The sequence below is a fragment of the Lycorma delicatula genome, chromosome 11, assembly GCF_047948215.1.
Source record: "Lycorma delicatula isolate Av1 chromosome 11, ASM4794821v1, whole genome shotgun sequence".
NCBI classification, from domain to species: Eukaryota; Metazoa; Arthropoda; class Insecta; order Hemiptera; family Fulgoridae; genus Lycorma; species Lycorma delicatula.
The window spans coordinates 14,655,651-14,677,999 of NC_134465.1; the positions used below are offsets into that span (position 1 = coordinate 14,655,651).

A 22,349-nucleotide genomic window follows, 5' to 3' on the forward strand; every position below is an offset into this window, starting at 1 on the left:
TTACTTGGAAATAATAAAGAACCACCTTTAAGGTCCTTAGAAGTGTGTGTCAACTTTTTCTACTATGTAAAGACAAAAATTATAATTTTTTCTTATTATATGCATGCTGTTTATACAATATATTTAGCATCTTGTTTAGTACAAAAATGTAGTGATAAGCTCAATAACTACTTACACATTTGGTAATTTTCAGTACAAGTGCTTTTGTAAGCGAGCACCGTGGGTCATTTGTTAGTCTTTTTTTCATTACTTATTGTTTATAAATTTGTATTTTTTTTAGTTATAAGTATGTTTTTTCAGCATTTTCCACATTTTATTTCTCCCGTAAGTATTACCTGGAACATTTTTTATTGTACTGATAATATTTTTTTACATTAAAACCTACTTTTACTTAAACAATTCATTTTTTTTTAATTTATTCTTTTTTAAATTATAGATGATAGGAAATATCATCAGAAGTTTTTAGTGGCCATTTTATAGCTATGGTAATGCGATAAAGTACATACTACTTGGAACCAAGTTTTAAGATATTGTCTATTCACTTCTGAAAATTTTGCTATATTTTAAGTCACATAATAAAAGATAAGTTTTAGGAATCAACAAGCACAAAATAATGCAGGTTGAAAATCTTATTTATAATATTGCTGTCGATAGAAATACAGGAGTACATAAGTATATTTATTTTATTGACTTAAGTAATCATAAACTATTATTTTTATTTTAGAAAAGTAGTTTTTTATAATTATTACAGCATATTTATAAACTATAATTAAGAAAATTTCACCCATAATGTAATTTGAAACCGATAAAATCTGATGGTTAGTGAAGAACTTGCTAGTCAGTATAAGCTACTAATGCAGGTTAAAAATCATTCATTTTAAATACCTAGTTCCTCTATTTTTTAACCTTTTTACTTTCCTTTCTCCCCTCTTGGTAAGATAATATATCCTTGTTTATATTCTAACTTTTATTCTTTAATGATATTAATCTACATATTCAGCAGATTATTGCATTTTATTTTGTACTGCAATTATTTTACTAGATTCTAATATAAAAAATTCAGTTTAAAATTCAATGTAATCATAAAATATTTATGATCTATGTTACAGTGAAAGAATCGTGTCTAATTCTACTACAAACAATACCAGATCATATAAATATGGAATCTTTAAAAACAGAACTTTTATCAAAATTTCCAGATATTGTAAATATACACGATTTTCATGTATGGCAACTTACTGTTAATAAAACTATATCTACTGTTCATATTATTTTTCTAAATCCTCAGGTATGTTCTATAAACTTTTATTTATTTTTATTTTTTTAATTGTCAAGTGTTCTTCTCATCATGGCACATGGTGGTTTACCTAAAGGGTGAAAAACGTTCTTTAAAACACACGGTAGTCTTCTAACAGTTTAATGAACCTTCGTTTACTAGCCTTTTTCCTCCACTCAACCCGCCCTCCCAAGGCCGGACCCGCTTTTGCAGCATAGCCCTGGAGGGGGGAGGTGCCACTGCCTCTAACCACCCGAGTGGGGCCATACTGGGCTCGGCTATACTATTTCCAGCAACACCACCTGGGCAGTTGGAACTAGGCTGTTTACTAGCCTGAATTAATTTAGGTAAAGTTTCTAAAGTTTTCACTCTAAAATTTAATTTACTGTAGGTAATTTAAAAATTGCTGCATATTTTAAAAATACAGTTCTAGTTTACCAGAATTCAAAATAAATATTTTATTCAGAATTATATATTATATATCTTTATCGATAATAAAAATTGTTCAAATGGTTGTAATAATAATTAATATTTAATGTCAGGGTGAGTAGATTTTTTGTTCTGTAGGAAAAAAAAAGCTACCTCAACCTTTATCTGGAAGAGCCAAGAAGTGTTATATTTTTTGTTACTTTAATTTGTTTATGTGGATTTTCTTTTTATCTAGTTTTTATTCAAGGGATTTCATTTTGGAGGTTTTTTTATGTTTAATCATAGATTTTTTGTGTCGGTTTTACTTTTATTTATAGTTTTCGTTTAATTTATTACTTATTTGTTTCTGACTCTTGGGAAAACCTTGATCTGAAGAACTCATTATACAAAATTAATAAACAAAAAAAGAGAAGAACTATTACATAAAAATAATAATAATTCTAAATATATAAAAAACAAAGTTATTTAAATACACATTATTTATACATGTTAAACTAGGATGCAGAATTTTCAGAGTTTTTTTTTACTTGAATATTCTTCAATTAATGAATTTTTACATGAGTTCAAAAAAAAAGATTTGAAGGTAACTTTTTTAAACGGGTTGTAAATTTGGTAAAAATTTACAAGTAGAAGCATACTATACTTGTTGATATCAATAACCATTTATCCAGCGCATTTTGTGAACATAAACTTGCAGAAAGTTAGAATTTTTAATTTACTAATTCATATTATTCAAATGCATAGACATCAAACAATGACCTGACAGCACATTTTTATGTCCTGAAGACTCATTTTGAATTTTCAATTCAAAGATATAATATAGTATTTAAAGCGGGAATGTATTGTCATTCTATGTGCTAAGTAAAACCTAAACTTATCATTATTGTTATACCTATATTTATTTTCTTATTTATATCACCTCTTGAGGCTTCTTGAAAGAATCATAATTAGTTTTCATGATTGAAAAAAAGGGCTGCTTGTCACTTATAAATATATCACGTAGACCAATATTTAGTAGATGAAAAATTTTAACTTATACATTTGTGTTTATATTTACAAATGTATTTGGAAAAAAAATGGTCACTTGTTCTCAAGAAAACGTCCATTTCTATCAAACCAAACAACAGAAGTGTTTTTCTGTAAGTCAATACAATACTTTGATGTATCATATTATCCTTACATTGTCATTTTTAATAAATTTTTTAAAGCGATTTAAAGATCTTTCCACCATTTTAATTTAAATTAAATAAAAAAAATTAAAAAAAATGATTATGCAACGCTATGCCATGTCATATTAGCCATGCCTCTCTTTCTGTCGCTCTCTTCTTTAAATCATCGTATGTTTCAAAGGCCATCTCTTTTTCAACACTTTTAAAGAAGATTTCTCTTAGTCTACTCTTGTCTTCTTTGCAATACCTTTCCTCCAGATTTATTCGGCAATAAATCATCATATCCCACTGCATGTCCCACCATTTTTTTCTCTTTCTCTTCCAGTAATCTTTATAAGTGATCTATCCTCATTTACTTCTTCCAGCACTTGTTCATTATTTTTTCTATCCATACAACCTCTTGTTACTCTCCTCCATATCAGCATTTCCATTGCCTCCGGCTTTTTTTTTCTGTCTTGCAGAGCGTCCGTGTCTCATATCCTTAAGTTAGGAACGCTCAATACAAAAGTTTTAACAAAACTTTTCCTTATCTCCAGGCTAAATTATTTTTATTCTAAAAGGCCTGCTTTATCAGGCTACTCTTCTTTTTATATCAGTCCCACATTTATCGTCACTCATGATGGTACCCCTCCAAATAACAAACACTATCAATCTATCGATAACAAAAACTGTTCAATTAAGAAAAAACTATTCAAAATCAATTAAGTTGGTATCATCTAACTTTTACAATTTTTTTCTTTTTCCTACCACAATAGTTCTTGTTTTCTTCGTATTAATTTTTAATTTAATTTTTTCTAGAATTTTAGATAAAGTTTCTGGCATACTCTCCATTTTTTTTTTGCGAGTTGGCAAATGTTAATATCTCACCTGCAAAGCAGACACAGTGTATGTGCCATTTCCATTTATTTTGATTCCTTTGGTTTACTATTATATTCCTGACATAGCCTTTTTAACAATTAAATTAAACAAAAGAGAGCAAAATAGAGAGAAATTATGGAGATGAAGGGCATCCTTCTGTAACTCCCCTTCTTATTTTGGCTTCTCTTTTTTTTGTCTGTTAATTTCAATTTCCATTTACTGCAATTTATACAAATTAAAAATCAATCTTCTATCCCTCTAGTGAAGTTTGATTTCCTACATCGCTTGGAATAATAGTTCCTGGTCAACTTTATTGAAGTCTTTTTCCAAGTCTGTTAAAGTCAAGAATGTCTTTCTGTTACCTTCTAAACCGTTTCTGTTTGTAACGGTAGTACCACTTCTTTATTTTCTTTTCCGGGTCTGAACCCGAAGTGATCTTTTAGATTTGTCTCGATTTTGTTCTTTATTCTGTTTTTCAAAATATTTAATATAATTTTAGAAGTACAGGATAACAGGAAAATTGTTCTGTAGTTATTACAGTCTAACGCATTTCCTTTTTTTGGGAACTATCAAAGTTCTGCTTACTAATTCTGGTAGTACAGTAGCTTTTCACACCAATCTTTGATAAATCTATTAAAGATTGCTACAATCTATTCTTTTACTTATGACATATTATTTAGTCGATGAGATTTAAAATAATATTAATTACAGTATAATAAAAAAAAAACCTTTGTGTGTGTTTTCTTCTCCAGTTATCAAGTACAAATTATATGTGCTCAAATAATTTCGAAGATTTTCTTAATCGTTATTTGTAATATATTTATTTTATTTGTTTACTGCATTTCTTCTCAAATAAAAGTTTTTCTTACTTAATGTATCAACATTTTTAATTAACGTAGTTTTTAACTAGTTATATTTTTGATTTTATAACTAATTTTGTGTTCTCTAACTCTGCTTTTTCAAGGATTTTTTGTAAAATTTCCCTTAATCCATCCAGTGAAATGCTGGAAATCTTTTTTACCGATGGAAGTAACATACATATTTCTTGCCTAACATAATGAAAGATTAAATAAATTTAATCTATTATTATGTACTGATTAGAATAAAATATTTATTTATTTACACTTCATACAAAGAAATTTCGCAGTTTGGTCAACATTATCTTTATTAATGGGAATATTATCCAAACAGTTAGTGATGTTGTCTACCTGAGATAAATTGTGCTTATTAAAAATAAAGAATTGCACTTTCTGAAGTGATAACTTCTAAAAAACAGTTTTATAGAACTGTGTATTTAACAAACATGGACCTTTCTCTCTTTACCCTCATTTAACTTGTGGTCAATTATGGTGATTATCAACAATAAAAAAAATTATATCTTCCTTTCACTGATTGAAACCTTTATCATACTGAAATTATTTTTTTTAGTACAAATGATTAATAGTGTTTCAGTAGTAAAGTATTTTATACCAGAAATTAAAAATAAGATTAATTTACAAATATTAAAAGTTGACAAAAGAAACTAGAGAAATTATGAAAATAGATACTTATTTAAAAACTTTGAAATTTGTTGAAGTTGACGATAAAAGTACATCTTTTTAACATAACTAAGTTAACTAAACATTTTACAGATTTGTTTTTATCAGTTACATTATATATTCTAAAAAAAAAACATGTTTTTCCATGTTTTTAGTTCCTTGTACAAATTAAAGGAAGTTTTGTGATCACGAAACATTTTAGTTTTCATATTTCAACGGAAATAACCATTTTGACCATCACTGAATCCATTTTGACTAGTTTCGGCGTGACATTTGTACGTATGTATCTCGCATAACTCAAAAACGATTGGCGGTAGGATGTTGAAATTTTGGATTTATTACTGATGAAACATCTAGTTGTGCACCTCCCTTTTTGATTGCAATCGAAATTAAAATTAAAATTTTAATTAATGAAATATTTGGATTTTAAAGGAAAGGTACATCGGATCGAATCAGACTTCATCACAGTTTGTTTTTTAAAATTTTTTAAATTTATTTTTAAAATTTTATTTTTTTAAATTTAAATATATCGATTTAATAATTACTAACCCGTGATTGTAAAAAAATTACAATACATAATAATTAAAAGATAATAAAAAAAAAATAATCTCTTTCGGCAAGCCAGAAGGCGGAAGGAGATTTCACCAGTGCTAAGTAGGGGATAAAAAAGATTTTCACCTTAAAATTAAGAAAAACTTCAAATTTACTCGATACAAGAAACGGTTGCACATGAAAAAAGTTTCACATGTTTAGCGTATGACAAGCCCCATCTTACAACTCCAGCAATATTTTGGTCATCCCTTGCTGTAAGGGTTGGATATATCAAAAATTGTTTCACACAAAAGCTTTAGGTTATGTTTCTAGGTCTAACGACCACTTTAAACCGATTCAATACTGTGCCTAATAAGGTAGGTATGGTTTTCTTTCTGTTTCAAAACCCCATTTTTTCCATTCATTCCATTTATTTGTTTTTTGTTTCCAATCATTTAATCGTCTCTCTTTGGTTTGATATAATTCTTCTGATCTTAATTTGTGTACATGTTGTCTAGTTTTCAAATTTTCTCTATCTTTATATTAATCATCCTCTCTTAATCTTTTTATTCTTTCTTTGGTTTTAACATTGTCTTCTTCTTCATATTCATCTTCTTGTCTTTTTTTGAGATATATTTCTTCATGTTATCTTTCTTTTTCCTATATGAATGTTTCTTTTTTTTTTTGATTATTCACTAAATAATCCAATAATAAAAACTGAATATTTTACACCGTTAGGTAGAAATTAACATTTGTAACCGGTACACAGGAGTTCACTAAACAGAATAGTTTAATTTATTAACTTATCTTTGTTAATACAGCACACCAGAAATTTAAAACTTTTTTAGTCAGCGACTCACAAAGATATGAATAATACTGATCTAGTAATACGAGTAATAAAGGGTCTTTTACTCTGTCCTAGTATTTCATATAATTGTTGAATTAATAATCGTATAAATATTTGATGTTAATAAAAATTAATATTTCAGCAATCATTAAAGAATTGGAGGATCATATGTCACTTTCAAATGAAATAAGTAAAATGAAGTGCAACAAAAATTGCGCATATGTAATTTAATAGGCGTATAAGGAAGTCATGTAGTGTCCGCATCAGATTTTTTCTAAAAAATGTAAATGGTGCATTCTTGTTTAAAAGCATTATTAATAAAATAATTTTGAAACTCAACAACCTGTTGTATAAATTATTTTTTTTTAATTTCTTAATTATCAAATTATTATGATTTCAACTCAAGGCCTTTTTAAATAAGACCATAAGTTATTTTAATAAGTACGGTTCAACACACAAAATGTACAATATACTAAGCAAATTCAATTCATATCCGGTAAACTGTGCGAGCTCATTCTAAATAAGCGTCTTTTAGTCAAAAACAGAATAAATAAATAAACACTCCTAAGAATACACAAAACAATAAACACAAAAAACAGCTGTAGCAGTTGCTGAAAATGACTGGAAAATAAGTAAAATTATTATGACTTAAGCTTAACATGCATTACATTAAAGAAATTTAGCTTGATTGATCGTGAAAAATAAATAGCTTTGTATAAAACAGCCTCCATTTATTTTCTTATTTAAGTTTCATCTACTTGTTTCTTAATTTATGATACAAATTTAATAGAATTCAAAATATAATTGACAAACAACTTATGCCGCAAATTATTTTACATTAGTATTACTAATGAATTTATTGTTAGATTCCAATGACATGAACGATATTAAAAATAAAATATTTTATAATTATTAAAAGTGAAAATCCACATACCAACAAATTAGATGTGCCTCTCTAGATCTATCAGTCCTTAGACCGTCATCAGGAGAATAAAATAATATTATAAAATAAATTCAAAAAATTAAAATGACTAAGAAGTTATGACTGCTTGCTAGTTATCAGTATACTGAATTGAAATATAAAGTGTAATCCGGTGGAATAAAATGAAAATAACAGGATCCATGTTGTAAGAATGATATTTTAATTATTTAAATTATTATCTGTTTATATCTATATTCAGGGCATGTTAAAACAATTTATAATCTTTAAAAAATGTTTGCTCATTAATTAGATTTTTATGATTACTGTAAATGTGATTTTCTAAATTAGATGTATTATAATAATTATAAGAAATGTCTAAAATTTTCATAAATGTATTTGATCGTATATATGACCATTATCTAATATATGTTTAGCAAAGTTAGAATTTTCCGGTTTATTGTTTTTAATACTACCCGTGTGTTCTTTTATACTTATAGAGAATTTACGATCGGTCATACCAATAATATATATCATGTCACAATCTTCACACCCCAAACTATATCCCATGTTTATCAAAATTATCATCATTATTATGCGATATCTTATTATAATTATTATTAATATATTTAATTAATTTATTATTCGTAGTATATGCAGGTGTTATTTTAATTTTTTTATACAATTTTCCAGTTTTTTGACTAAATGGAGTTTATTCATTTTTTATTTATATTGTTTTTATTATTTATAAATTTATATTGTTAGTCGTATTAATTTTATTATTTATTACTCTATTATATAATTTATTTATAGTATTAATATTATAACCATTAGTAATAACAATATTTTTAATTAATTCCATTTCTTTGTTTAGAGAAACTTTATCATGTTTAAGGTAATGTATGGCTCTATATAAAAATGCATTAAAAACAGACATCTTTTGGAACCATGAATGAAAGAAATTGTAGTCGATTATTCTATAATTTTAAGAAGATTTTCGATATATTTCTAATTCTATTTTGTTATTTATTTTATTGTTATATATTTTTATATGTAAAAAATCTAAACAATTGTTATTTTCTATTTTCATAGTAAATTTGATGTGTTTATCAGTTTTATTAAATTTATTTAATATTGTATCCGATTCATTTGATTATTTTCATTATATATGATAATGGTGTCATCAACATAAGGTTTATATAACATAATATCATGTTGGGTTAGGAGTTTTTTAATACAAGTATCTTTGAAAAATTGTAGGTATATTTCTGCTATAATTGCCAATAGCGGTTCACCGATCGCTAAACAAAAAGGTTGTTTATAACAGTGGTTATTAAAAGTAAAAAAACTACATCACAACATAATTTAATCTTATCGATTAATTTGTTTATATACTGTATGTTTAAATCCTTATTGTTTTTAAATGGTTTTTAATGATCGCTAAAGTTTTATTTATATCTATATTAGAATACATATTAAAAATTTCTAAAGATATAAATTTTGTATTTTTAGTTATACTAATTTTATGTAAAGGATCTTTTTAAAGTGTATGTATTGTTTAATTTGGTTAATTAATGAGCAAAAGTTTTTAAAGATGATAAATTCTTTAAACATGTCCTAAATATAGACATAAAGAGATAATAATTTAAATAAATAAAATATCATTCTTAAAATGTGTTCCCATTAATTTCATTTTATTCCACCGGATTACGCTTTACATTTCAATTCAGTATACTAATAACTAGCAAACAGTAATGACTGCTTAATCGTTTTAATTTTTTGACTTTATTTTATAATATTATTTTATTCTCCTGATGATGGTCTTATTATTCATAATAATTATTATTATATTATTTTATTCATCCTGGAATAGTCGCTTTAATATTGGAAGGACAGGTAGAAGGGAAAAATTGTGTAGGCAGGCCACGTTTGGAATATGTAAAACAAATTGTTAGGGATGTAGGATGTAGAGGGTATACTGAAATGAAACGACTAGCACTAGATAGGGAATCTTGGAGAGCTGCATCAAACCAGTCAAATGACTGAAGACAAAAAAAAAAAAAAGATGATGGTCTCCTCCTCTATGAATCATGAGACCTTGCCGTTGGTGAGGGGGCTTGAGTGCTCAGGGATACAGAGTAGCTGGACCGAAGGTGCAACCATATTGGAGAGGTATCTGTTGAGAGCCAGACTAAGGAATGATTCCTGAAAGAGGGCAGCAGCTCTTTCAGTAGTTGTTTGGGGCGTGAGTCAGAATGATTTAAACGGCCATATCAACATCACTCAGTGCTCTGAGTACTGCGCAGCTGAAAGCAATCGAAAACTACAGCTGCTTTTTTTCCAAGAAAATGTGGCTCTCTGCATTTTCATATAGCAATGATGGAGGCGCCTTCCTTGGTAAAATATTCCGGAGGTAAAATAGTCCCCCGATCGGATCTCCAGGTGGGGACTACTAAGGAAGGGGTCACCAGAAAATTAAAAAATAACATTCTACGAGTCGGAGCGTGAAATGTTAGAAGTTTAAAAAAGGTTGGTAGGCTAGAAAATTTAAAAAGGGAAATGGATAGGATAAATGTGGATGTAGTAGGAATTAGTGAGGTTCGGTGGGAAGAGGAAGGCGACTTTTGGTCAGGTGATTTTAGAATAATTAACTCAGCTTCAAATAATGGGCAGGCAGGAGTAGGTTTCATAATGAACAAGAAGATAGGGAAGAGAGTAGAGTATTTCAAAACGCATAGCGATAGAATCATTGTAATAAGGATAAAATCAAAACCTAAACCGACAAAGATTGTTAACGTCTATATGCCTACAAGCGCCCATGATGATGATGAGGTAGTGTGTATACAAAGAGATTGATGAAGCAATTAAACACGTAAAAGGAGATGAAAATTTAATAATAGTTGGAGATTGGAATGCAAGCATTGGAAAAGGCAGGAAGGAAATATAGTGGGTGAATACGGGCTGGGCAAAAGGAATGAAAGAGGGGACCGACTTATAGAGTTTTGCACGAAGTATAATTTAGTAATTGCCAACACCCAATTTAAAAATCATAATAGAAGAATATACACTAGGAAAAAGCCAGGCGGTACTGCAAGGTATCAGATAGATTATATCATGGTTAAGCAAAGATTTAGAAATCAACTCGTTGACTGCAAAACTTACCCTGGAGCAGATATTGATAGCGACCATAATTTGGTGATAATGAAATGTAGATTGGGGTTTAAAAACCTGAAGAAAAGGTGTCAGATGAATCGGTGGAATTTAGAGAAGCGTGAGGAAGAGGAGGTAAAGAAGATTTTTGAGGAGGACATCGCAAGAGGTCTGAGTAAAAAAGATAAGGTAGAAAATGTAGAAGTAGAATGGGAGAATGTTAAAAAGGAAATTCTTAAATCAGCAGAAGCGAACTTAGGCGGAATAAAGAGAACTGGTAGAAAACCTTGGGTTTCAGACGATATATTGCAGCTGATGGATGAACATAGAAAATATAAGAATGCTAGTGATGAAGAAAGTAAAAGGAACTATCGGCAATTAAGAAATGCTATAAACAGGAAGTGCAAACTGGCGAAAGAAGAATGGATTAAAGAAAAGTGTTCGGAAGTGGAAAGAGAAATGTTTCATTGGTAAAATAAACGGAGCATACAGGAAAGTTAAGGAAAATTTTGGGGTACATAAATTAAAATCTAATAATGTGTTAAAGAAAGATGGTACACCAATATGTAATACCAAAGGTAAAGTCGATAGATGGGTGGAATATATTGAAGAGTTATACGGAGGAAAGGTATTAGAAAATGGTGTTATAGAGGAAGTTGAGGAGGATGAAATGGGAGAAACAATACTGAGATCTGAATTTAAGAGAGCATTAAAAGATTTAAATGGCAGAAAGGCTCCTGATGGAATACCTAGACGGAATACCTCTAGAATTACTGCGCAGTACAGGTGAGGAAGCGATTGATAGATTATACAAACTGGTGTGTAATATTTATGAAAAGGGGGAATTTCCATCAGACTTCAAAAAACGTGTTATAGTCATGATACCAAAGAAAGCAGGGGCAGATAAATGTGAAGAATACAGAACAATTAGTTTAACTAGTCATGCATCAAAAATCTTAACTAGAATTCTATACAGAAGAATTGAGAGGAGAGTGGAAGAAGTGTTAGGAGAAGACCAATTTGGTTTCAGGAAAAGTATAGGGACAAGGGAAGCGATTTTAGGCCTCAGATTAATAGTAGAAGGAAGATTAAAGAAAAACAAACCAACATACTTGGCGTTTATAGACCTAGAAAAGGCATTCGATAACGTAGACTGGAATAAAATGTTCAGCATTTAAAAAAAATTAGGGTTCAAATACAGAGATAGAAGAACAATTGCTAACATGTACAGGAACCAAACAGCAACAGTAAAAATTGAAGAACATAAGAAAGAAGCCGTAATAAGAAAGGGAGTCCGACAAGGATATTCCCTATCTCCGTTACTTTTTAATCTTTGCATGGAACTAGCAGTTAATGATGTTAAAGAACAATTTAGATTCGGAGTAACAGTACAAGGAGAAAAGATAAAGATGCTACGATTTGCTGATGATATAGTAATTCTAGCCGAGAATAAAAAGGATTTAGAAGAAACAATGAACGGCATTGATGAAGTCCTACGCAAGAACTATTGCATGAAAATAAACAAGAACAAAACAAAAGTAATGAATTGTAATAGAAATAACAAAGATGGACCACTGAATGTGAAAATAGGAGGAGAAAAGATTATGGAGGTAGAAGAATTTTGTTATTTGGGAAGTAGAATTACTAAAGATGGACGAAGCAGGAGCGATATAAAATGCCGAATAGCACAAGCGAAACGAGCCTTCTGTAAGAAATATAATTTGTTTACATCAAAAATTAATTTAAATGTCAGGAAAAGATTTTTGAAAGTATATGTTGGGAGTGTCGCTTTATATGGAAGTGAAGCTTGGACGATCGGAGTATCTGAGAAGAAAAGATTAGAAGCTTTTGAAATGTGGTGCTATAGGAGAATGTTAAAAATCAGATGGCTGGATAAAGTGACAAATGAAGGGGTATTGCGGCAAATAGATGAAGAAAGAATCATTTGGAAAAATATAGTTAAAAGAAGAGACAGACTTATAGGCCACATACTAAAGCATCCTGGAATAGTCGCTTTAATATTGGAAGGACAGGTAGAAGGGAAAAATTGTGTAGGCAGGCCACGTTTGGAATATGTAAAACAAATTTTTAGGGATGTAGGATGTAGAGGGTATAATGAAATGAGACGACTAGCACTAGATAGGGAATCTTGGAGAGCTGCATCAAACCAGTCAAATGACTGAAGACAAAAAAAAAAAAAGATGATGGTAATAATTGTTTTTGACAAGCATCATGAAGTATCAGAAGGAATGTAAGATGTAAACAAATTCAAAAAGTGGAATAAACTCATTGTCATACAGCATATTGTTTAGTTTAGTTTAGTTTTCAATGCTTAGTTTGTTTATAATTATATAGTCATTACTAGCAAAACTAGTAAACTAGCAAACTCAGATATGCTGTTAGTGGTAAAATATAAAAGATGTTATAGAAATAAAAACCGATTAAAGAAAACAATAAACAGATTAGTGTTCTTCACAATGAAAAAATATTAAAAGTGTGTTCAGTTACATACTTAAAACTAATAGCATACAGAAGTCTTCTCAATTCATCCTGAATTGTTTTAAATCTAGAAATTTGAATATTATTTAAAATAAAGTGCTAAAAAGAAAAAGGTTTTTGCCGCAAAATCTAAATTACAACCTGATGCTAAATTGTAATCGGTTCAGCCTTTTTTTCTAACGAAAAGTGAACTAAAAAATGCCAAGTCTGACAAGGGTTCAAAACAATATGATTCTAAATATTAGTACAGACAAATTGACACCAAAAGAAAAACAGTTGATGAACAATACCCGGTTGTTTGTGGCTATTCGTAATCTTTGCTTTCTTTTTGTTAAAATTTTCTTATAAACTCCTTGTTCTCACCTGTCGTGTTGAATGGTTTTATTTATAGAGGGCTTGATGACAAAAGAGAAAAGCTTGAGAATTATGTTTTAAAGGGGAGAAAGTAGATCGATACAGTTTGCTGTTAATTTTGTTCTGAATAAGAATGAGCAAGACCTGGTAGTAACCTTAGAAGATATGGATACAATACATGACACTAACTACAATATATATACATGAACAAAGCAAAAACTATGATTCTGAAAATAAATATGATATTCAAGCACCAGTATGACCTGAGTAAAACTGATTAACATAGTAGAGGAATTATAATTGATAGAAGCAATCGTACTTTTAACAGGTTTAATTTTTTATTGATAACAACATTAACAGATAGGTATCTGAGAAATAACTTGTTAAAGATCTTTGTAACGAGCGGGCAATATAGAAGTGAAATTTGAACGTTTGAAGAGGGAGAAAACTAAAGTATAACAAAATTTTTAAATGCGGGGCTAATTAGATACGATGAAAATCTGACAGACAGAATGTTGTTTAATGGTGAAGTGTTGCTGAGGATCAAGAAAGAGAAACTGTACCTATGGGATACAACATCAGTAAAGTATAATAATTATTGAAGGCACTACAATAATGCATTTTTTATTGCTGATAAATTTTAAAAAATTCAATGTTAAACTTAAAATTTTTGAATTTTCAGACTTTTTTTTTAACCTTCAGGACCACCGTTAGGTATTGCTTCAGAGGATGAGATGAATGATTTGTAGCCTGACTGGGATTTGAACCCAGGACCTTCGAATGAAAGGTGAGATGCTACCACTTGCACCACAGAGGCCGGCGAGTTTTACCGACTTAGACAAAATTAATTTAACCCTTGCTGAGAAAAATTAATTATTCATTTATACTGTAATGTAATGTAATAATCTGTTTTATTAATATCCAGTGAAAAAAAAATTTATTTTTTCAGGTTTATTGTCGAATAACTGATGATATAAAGAAATTTTTCGAACTGCATGGTATAAGTCATGTTACTGTTCAACCAGAATTTTTTAAGGTAGAAAAACTATTTTTTACATTCATTTTTATAATAGTGTTTACTAGTTTTATAAATCGCTTCAATATTTCTTATCTTTTTATCCGGTGTATTTCTATATGTACTTTCAAAATGTTGGAGCTTTCTTCAATAATGATCATTCTGAGCTAATCAGCAGCAACTTCTTCAGTGAAGTTAGGAGTAATATTTTTATTGGTAGCATCTGTCCTAAAAAAAGATTAGGAGAACCCTTAAGAATGGAATGGAATAAAATATACAAATTATACTGTGCTAGTTGAATTAATTATTGAATTTGACAAATTTTATGTATCTATAAATTTCTTTTTTTTTGTGTGTTGAGATCTTGGTTTTTATACCTATATATAAAATTTGCATATGCTCCTACTTCTGTAAAATTTTCAAAAAGTAATTATGTTGTCCATTGTGCTTGCTAAAGCACAGTCTCCTTTTATCTGTGAATGAATGTAGATCCTTTCTGTCCAATACTAAAGAATTTAATACACTAAGTACACGGACTAAGTTAATGGACAGAAATAAATTTGTCCAAATTTTACAAATCAATTCAAACAAAACAATTATGCAAATTTTACAAATAGTATGTTAACAATAAGATCTCAACACTCTTGAATAATATGCGGTTTACATACGCAAAATTTGACAAAACCAATATATTAAACAAGTAAATATAATGTAGATCGAATATATGTTATTTGATTAAGTACACGAGAGGTTTCCTAACCTTTCTTAGTAAGCAACATTTAAAAGAACACTTCCAGTGACATCACTGAAAAAGAAGGTGTGCAGCTAACTGCCTCAAAAGACTACTTAGAGTAAAACGTTCCAGTACTTTGAAAGTGAGTTGTTCAGTATTCAACAATATAAATATGAATCATTTATTTTGACGGTTCACTGCAGTACATTACAAAGATCATGCAAGGTAGGAATATGTAGAAGCACTTCTCTACAAATACTAAAAAGGAACTGCCCCACGTTTGCCAGAATGGATCAAGAGAACCACGGTATAACCTTGATCAGAGTAGCATAAAAAAATACACTCCTAATATAAAATAAAGAATAGTTTGATTAGAGTCCAAAACATACAAAATAATATAAGGGTAAATACGCTGATACAAAGTATAAAAAATAAATTGCAATTCAAAAGAATCGATAAAAATTACTTAAAAACTCATCAAGAGAGTAACATTGTCACCATAAGAGAAAATCTTTTAATTGTATTTTAAATAAATTAAAATTTTACTTTAATAAATTTTAAATTATATGGGAAGATTGTTTTTTAATAGTTATTTATTAAAAATGGTAGCGTAATAAGCCATGGACCATTTCTCATAAGCAGAAAAATTGTGTTGCATGAAAACAGTTTGTGTTATCTTGTTTAGCAGAAATGAATACTGATTATTTTTTTGTTTAAATTATTAATTATCCTTTTTTGCAAAGGTTGCCTGCTCATAAATATGAACTTTTGGATAAGTTAATATTTTTAATTTAATAAATGTTGATGTGATTCATATTAAGAACACTAAATACTGATAGCTCGTCTTTGTTCAAACAGATACTGTTTTGTAAATTATTATTTGAAAACAAATCTTTCATTTATTTTTTGAATACTCTTTTCCTAGACAAGATTGTTTTTCTAAATAAAAAATTTAAACATTATGCTATCTCAAAATCAGGTTTTTTTTTATTGTATTCTTGTTTTCTTTACTTCTATGACATGTTAGATTGGTTTAATAATACAATACAATTTCTACTGGATCACCACAAAAATAGATTATTTAATGTAGAACATATTTACAAACTGATTGTAACAGTTTTTATCTTTTTACTGTGAAGTATCAGAAAAAATCTAAAACATCACCACCTTTTACTACACTGTATCACAAACATTGATGCTATTTATTATGTTTTGACAATATATCTTCTTTGAGCAAACCTGATTTATGAAAACATTTTAAATTTAAATGCGTGCAAATTTTTTATTTATTTTTAACGGTATGAAATTATATTTTAATTTTTTTTGGTACGGTATGAAATTAGTGGTAATTAATAAATTAGTTGAGGTTGAATAAACAAACATCTACTGAGATAAATATATGGTGACTCATGTAGAAAGTCATTCTCCATCTTTTGACCGTAAAGAAAAGAAAATCCCTCTGCATAAATAAGTACATACTGTAACAAGTAAATAGGAAATATTACAAGTGTAATTTAAGTAGATTCTTTTCTAAGAAAAATAGTCGCATATTCTTAAAAAAATAATATCCATCTCTAACAAATCAAATAACATATCAGTTTTTATACACGTATATGCTTTATACATGTTTTACATGCAATATGTATATGCTTTAACACGTAGGCCTCATTATGCTTCCGTTGAAATTTTTATAAACACCAACTTTAAAAGAATTTTCCCATCAATTGATTAAACCAAAAGAGTAAACCAAAAGATATTGTTTTAAACAGAAACTGTATTAGTCTGTCAGTGAATTATTAAACAATATTAATTAAAAGATTCTTTTAATTAAAGAATACGTCTTTTCTACGTCTTTGTTCAACATGAACGTAAATTTATGGTAAAATTATTTGTATTAATTTCCTCTAAATTGTAATTAATTTTACAGTAATTTAGTATCCTAACATATTAATTTTAATATTATTTCATGTATTTATATTTTAAATAATTAACATGGATTTTAATCTGTAATTAAATCCATAATTTTAATCCATCTTTATAATTACATTTTATATAATTTTAATCATTTATTTAATAATTAATAATTGCGTATTTGTGACACTGCTTGATCGAGATTTTTACCACAGTTTCCTTTGATACATCCAGGCAAATGCTGTGGCAATTCCTTTTTTTGAGTAACATATCACAAGTTCCAGATGCGACCTACATAATGTATTATTACTTACCGGTCAAAATAAAGATTTCTTTATTTTACAATACATTTTTATAGCACATCAAATTTAAACCCATCAATTATTTTTACAGACATATTTTGAACAATTGAAATGACAAATGAAAAAATACAATGCCCTAGTCGATAATCAAATCAAAGACAATCTGATCTGGAAGTTGGTATTTTAACCTCTTCACCGACTGATTAGCCGACCTGTGATAAAGAGTGATCTACGTATACAAGAAAGAATGTTATACAAGAATATTATATTAGGGTTCTTAGAGTTCATGCAGTTATGGTATTACAGAAAGTTCATACAAAAAATTGATTAAAAATAATAACAAAGGCGGTATAGTCTTTATAACTGATGTAACCCTTACTTTTTAAATGTATTGTATACCTCCCAACCACGTAGGGGCAAGACACCCACCTTGTGAAGTTACCGGTCGCCACACCACCCCCTCCGTTCCAAGCCCTGAGGGGCTTTACCGAAGGTTGTCTTTAGACCCTCTAATTGATTACATCTCACAGTCATCAGCCAGGCCTCGGTCGGGATGTCACCGATGTAAATGCCTCAGCAGACATTTGCATCAGTAAATACATAGTAATTTCGCCTTCGCGTAGGCCTCAAACGGACATCTTCACATCCAACCTAACATGATTCCCTCAAACTAACTAACCGAAACCACGGATCCCGCGCCTAGTACAGATTTGACAACCGTTCGTGACTGTGAATGCCTCAGAAAACGAACGAGTTTAAAGTTAAATCAGTGCTACACTCATACTGATCAAAATTGTGTTTTACGCAACATAGAAATTCAGACCTACACCCAAATAAGTCGCCCAGTTTAGGTCACCTAACAAGGGGAACGAAACCTCATTCCGGTCCGCACAGGAGCCAGGGACAAACCTTGCACCATCACCGGGCCCCATCATGGTGTCTCGCATGGCATTACCAAGTCACGATCAGGACCGCCACCGGCGGAGGGAAGCCGCGTCCCTGGTCGCACGGGCTACCCCGGCAGCGCAGCCCCCCTCAGCTGCTAGAGCCCCAAATTGAATCACAAACAATACCAATATAACCGTGGCATGATTCCATTGTGCCTACCTCCAACTAATCCAATGCCTAAGCCGGAACCCTAGCCACCTGGGATCCTACCACGATCGAGTACCTCGATCAAACTCCCTCTGCAGACCTACACATTACAAGGGCGCGAAGAAAAGCAGCCACTATAGACCATTCCTCGCGAATCATCAAGTCGGTACGGAGATCCAGGAAGGAATGCATTTTCTCAAGTTCCCTAATCGCTCGCGAACCTTCGACTTAGTATCGGGGACAGACCTAGAGAACGTGGTCCAATGTATCATCAGTTCCACAATCTGGGCATTGACTCAAATCCACCAAACAAAACCTAGCCAAACTCGCCGTAAAGGCACCATGCCCAGGGAAAAAACTGTGTGATATACTGATTGGGGGAGACCCATTTAATTGCACTTAAATTAGACACTATAGGAAATATACCATGTGTGTAGTGACCTGTGGGGAATTCGTCCCACCTGACCTGCCAAGATGCAAGGTCCCAGTCTTCAATCTCCTGCTTTCGTTCTGATGTCAATAGGTTATTTATCTTGGAAATTTAGCGTTCCTTACGCTCATTAGCTAAGATATCTATTGGTTTGACTCCGGCAATAACACAGACTGCCTCCCACGAGACTGTTCTGTAACCGCCTATAACAGCCAGCAAAAGGAGTCGCTGGGCCCGCAGCAAAATGTCTGCGCAATACCTAAAAGCCATGCGGTGAGCCCAGACAGGCGCAGCATACAACATAATAGCTTCGCTGATACTTTGTAAAGGATACGCATGGTACAGTAATTCAACCCCCAGTCGGGATGAATGACTGTACGGATTCCATAAAAAGCATCAGTGGTCTTTTTTGCTACATACTGTAGATGTTCCTTGAACCAAAAATTCTCATGAAGAATAACACCCAGGAAAAAATCATCTTATGTTGGAACCTTCACAGTTGTGTCTCACAAGCACGAGCACCTCAGAATTGTACCGCGTTACACAAATCCCCTTCAATCTGTAGCAGCGCATCTAAACATCATCAGTAGAAACGATGACATGACAACCACATGGCAACCTTAAATGCAACATCGAATCGAATTCTATGATCCAAAGAAGGGGACTCAGAACACTGCCCTGAGGACATCCTTTAGTTAAGGTCTTACGAACCTCCAAGCCGCCATCACACAGGGAAACCGTCTGATGGCTGAAATAACTTGAGAGCACTTCTAGTTCATTTCGTGTACACTTACGCTTCTGCATCTGAAACAGGGCAGAGGGCCACCATAAGTTGTTAAATGCTCGGATATGTCCAGAAAAATCCCTAATACATATTTACTTGGACTAGAGGAAGCTACATCCATCACCTTTAGTGTGTCATTCTCAGTGCTGCAGCCCGGTCAAAAAACTATACTGTTTGTCCATTAGCAAATGATCAGCAAATCTAGCATTAATACGCAAATATAGGACCTTCTCAAAAACCTTGCCAGTCTCGGGCAAGATATTGCTATTGGCTAACAGGTATTGTTTACCTGTTAGCAATTTTTATTTTTATATATTAATTAATTTTATTTTATTCTTATATCTATAAAATTAATTTTGAATCTTTGTAATCATAAGCTAAGTAACAGCTAAATTTGAATTATTCATAAAATATTTTTCTGATGAGGAAAGTCATCGTGTATAATAAATTGTATTATAACAGAAGGGGTACATTAATTTGTTATTTTATTTATCTTATTTTATGGATATAATACATTTAAGATACCTGAAGTACGAGAGACCAATTAAAATTTGTTTCTTTAACAATAATGCAATGTTTACAGCTATCCACTGTGATGAATAGAGTGAAGATGTCAATTGTTGGAATTCACTACCAGTGGATTTGATATACTAATTTGTAAAGTATGAGGGTGCTGAAAAGTAATACACAATTGCTCTTAACTCAAAAATGAAAAAAATAGCCAATTAAAACAAATATGGCATAAAATTAATCTTATTTGCTGTAAAAACTTACATTTATTTTTCCTTGTAGTCATCGTTTACAGCTACATATTTCTCCTGAGAGTGAACCAGTTTTCTCATTCCATCATTGAAAAATGCTGGTGGTCTTTCCTTGACCCACAACCTCACAGTGTCCTTCAGTTCATCATCCTTGCTGATACACTTAACACCATTTTTGATTGTGGAAAAAAGTGAAAATCACAAGGTTCCAAATCTAGTAAATTTGTGGAGTAGGTTTTCAACTTCATCTTCACAAAAACCTCAGTGACTGCAAACGACGTGTATGACTAAGTATTATTATCACTTATTACTTCAGTTCCATAGATTGTTGAACACGACACACACATCTCCTGAGGTGTTTTGATCTGTTGTTCAGTGATGTACCAATCATTTTTAAATAGTCCATCCGACTCCTTTTGGTGCTTCTTATCAGTCAAGGAACCGATCAACTGCTGTAAGGTTCTTTCTCGATATTCACATTACCAGCCTCTGATGTGCAAAATTTTATTGCCGTCTACTCGCACTATTTCAGTTAACAATTTCATCACCATAAATGGCTTTTAGGGGAAGATGAATATCATTAACGTTCACTTTTTCCACTGTTAAAAATTCAATCACTGCATGTTGTTTAGCAGGCATACTCGACTCCAGAACAATGGAAACTAACAGAAAATGAGTTGGATTGAGTCAGTGAATTTTGGAATGTTAGCAGTAAGGAAATGAAACTTCAAGCACTTTTCACTTTGAGTGACATTTTGTTCTCCCGTTATGATCCAGTATGCATTATGTTTCAACCATACTTGTACATTCATCTCAATAAAGAAGGCAATAAGAAAAATAGTAAACTCACTTTAGGTAAAAACCAACTTCAATTTTTATTATTTTGGGAGAATGCCTATATTCAGAAGTGTTTTATATCTCATGTCAGGTCTTCATGTTATGTGAGAAAATAAAGTGTTACAGAGTGAATATACTGTTATAAAGTGAACATATATGTATTGTAAGTATGGATTTTTAATTAAGTTAAGCTAGCGTTAAGGATTTTTACACTGTAATACAGCTCCGTATCTTGTTATATATTGATAGTTTCAGAATACCTGAAGCATCACAGGAAGTAGTATATACTAACAGGATACAAAATAAAAACAAAAGGGACTTTTAATATAGTGGTTCCAGTTAATTAACTAAACTTAAAAAAAAAGCGGATGACATTTCTGTTTTGTTAGGCAATTTACTTACTGTTGATTTCTTTTGTCCTGTATGTTAACGGTTGATGCCTCTTAAAAAAAAAATTCAGTAGTCTTAAATATTATATTGTAAAATTTTTCAAGTTATAATTTAATAAATATTTTCTTAAATAATTATTAAGTAGTTTTAATTTATTGTTCAAATAACGTGAAATTTATTTTTTGTTTTTCGTTTTGTAGGATATGAACAGCATTGAATTAGTTTCTGGTTACGGAGCAGCACAGTGTTTGGTTCAGTGTCTTGGCGATGAATGTGTAGATTCTCAATGTTGCAGCAGTTTATCTGATTTAAGATCAGTTTCTATATCAAACATGTCTAAAAGTGTACGTATTGTATTCTTTATTTATAAAACAAATTAAAGCTGATATGTATTAATTTTAAAATTATTAAATATTAAATGATTTGCTTTCAAAATGCTAGAACCCTTTCTTCCAAAGAAACTTTAGAACTGATTAGCAGCATATTCTTCAGTCGAGTTACCGGTTGTGCTATTATTAATT

The 22,349-nt window shown here is 30.5% G+C and overlaps 1 protein-coding gene across 4 annotated transcripts in view; it reads left to right on the top strand.

Annotated features, from left to right (window-relative positions):
• The window catches only part of ZnT77C (Zinc transporter 77C), a 192,089-nt gene that overhangs the window by 156,892 nt on the left and 12,848 nt on the right, over positions 1–22,349 (top strand). For all 4 annotated transcript variants that reach the window (XR_012758335.1, XR_012758334.1, XR_012758333.1 and 1 more), the window contains 3 exons: positions 1,110–1,288; positions 14,520–14,606; positions 22,029–22,172. Coding sequence is in view for 1 of the 4 variants with exons in the window: in XM_075379090.1 (XP_075235205.1) it covers positions 1,110–1,288; positions 14,520–14,606; positions 22,029–22,172 (410 nt within the window). In the remaining 3 variants the exon portion in view is untranslated. The remainder of the gene's footprint in view (positions 1–1,109; positions 1,289–14,519; positions 14,607–22,028; positions 22,173–22,349) is intronic.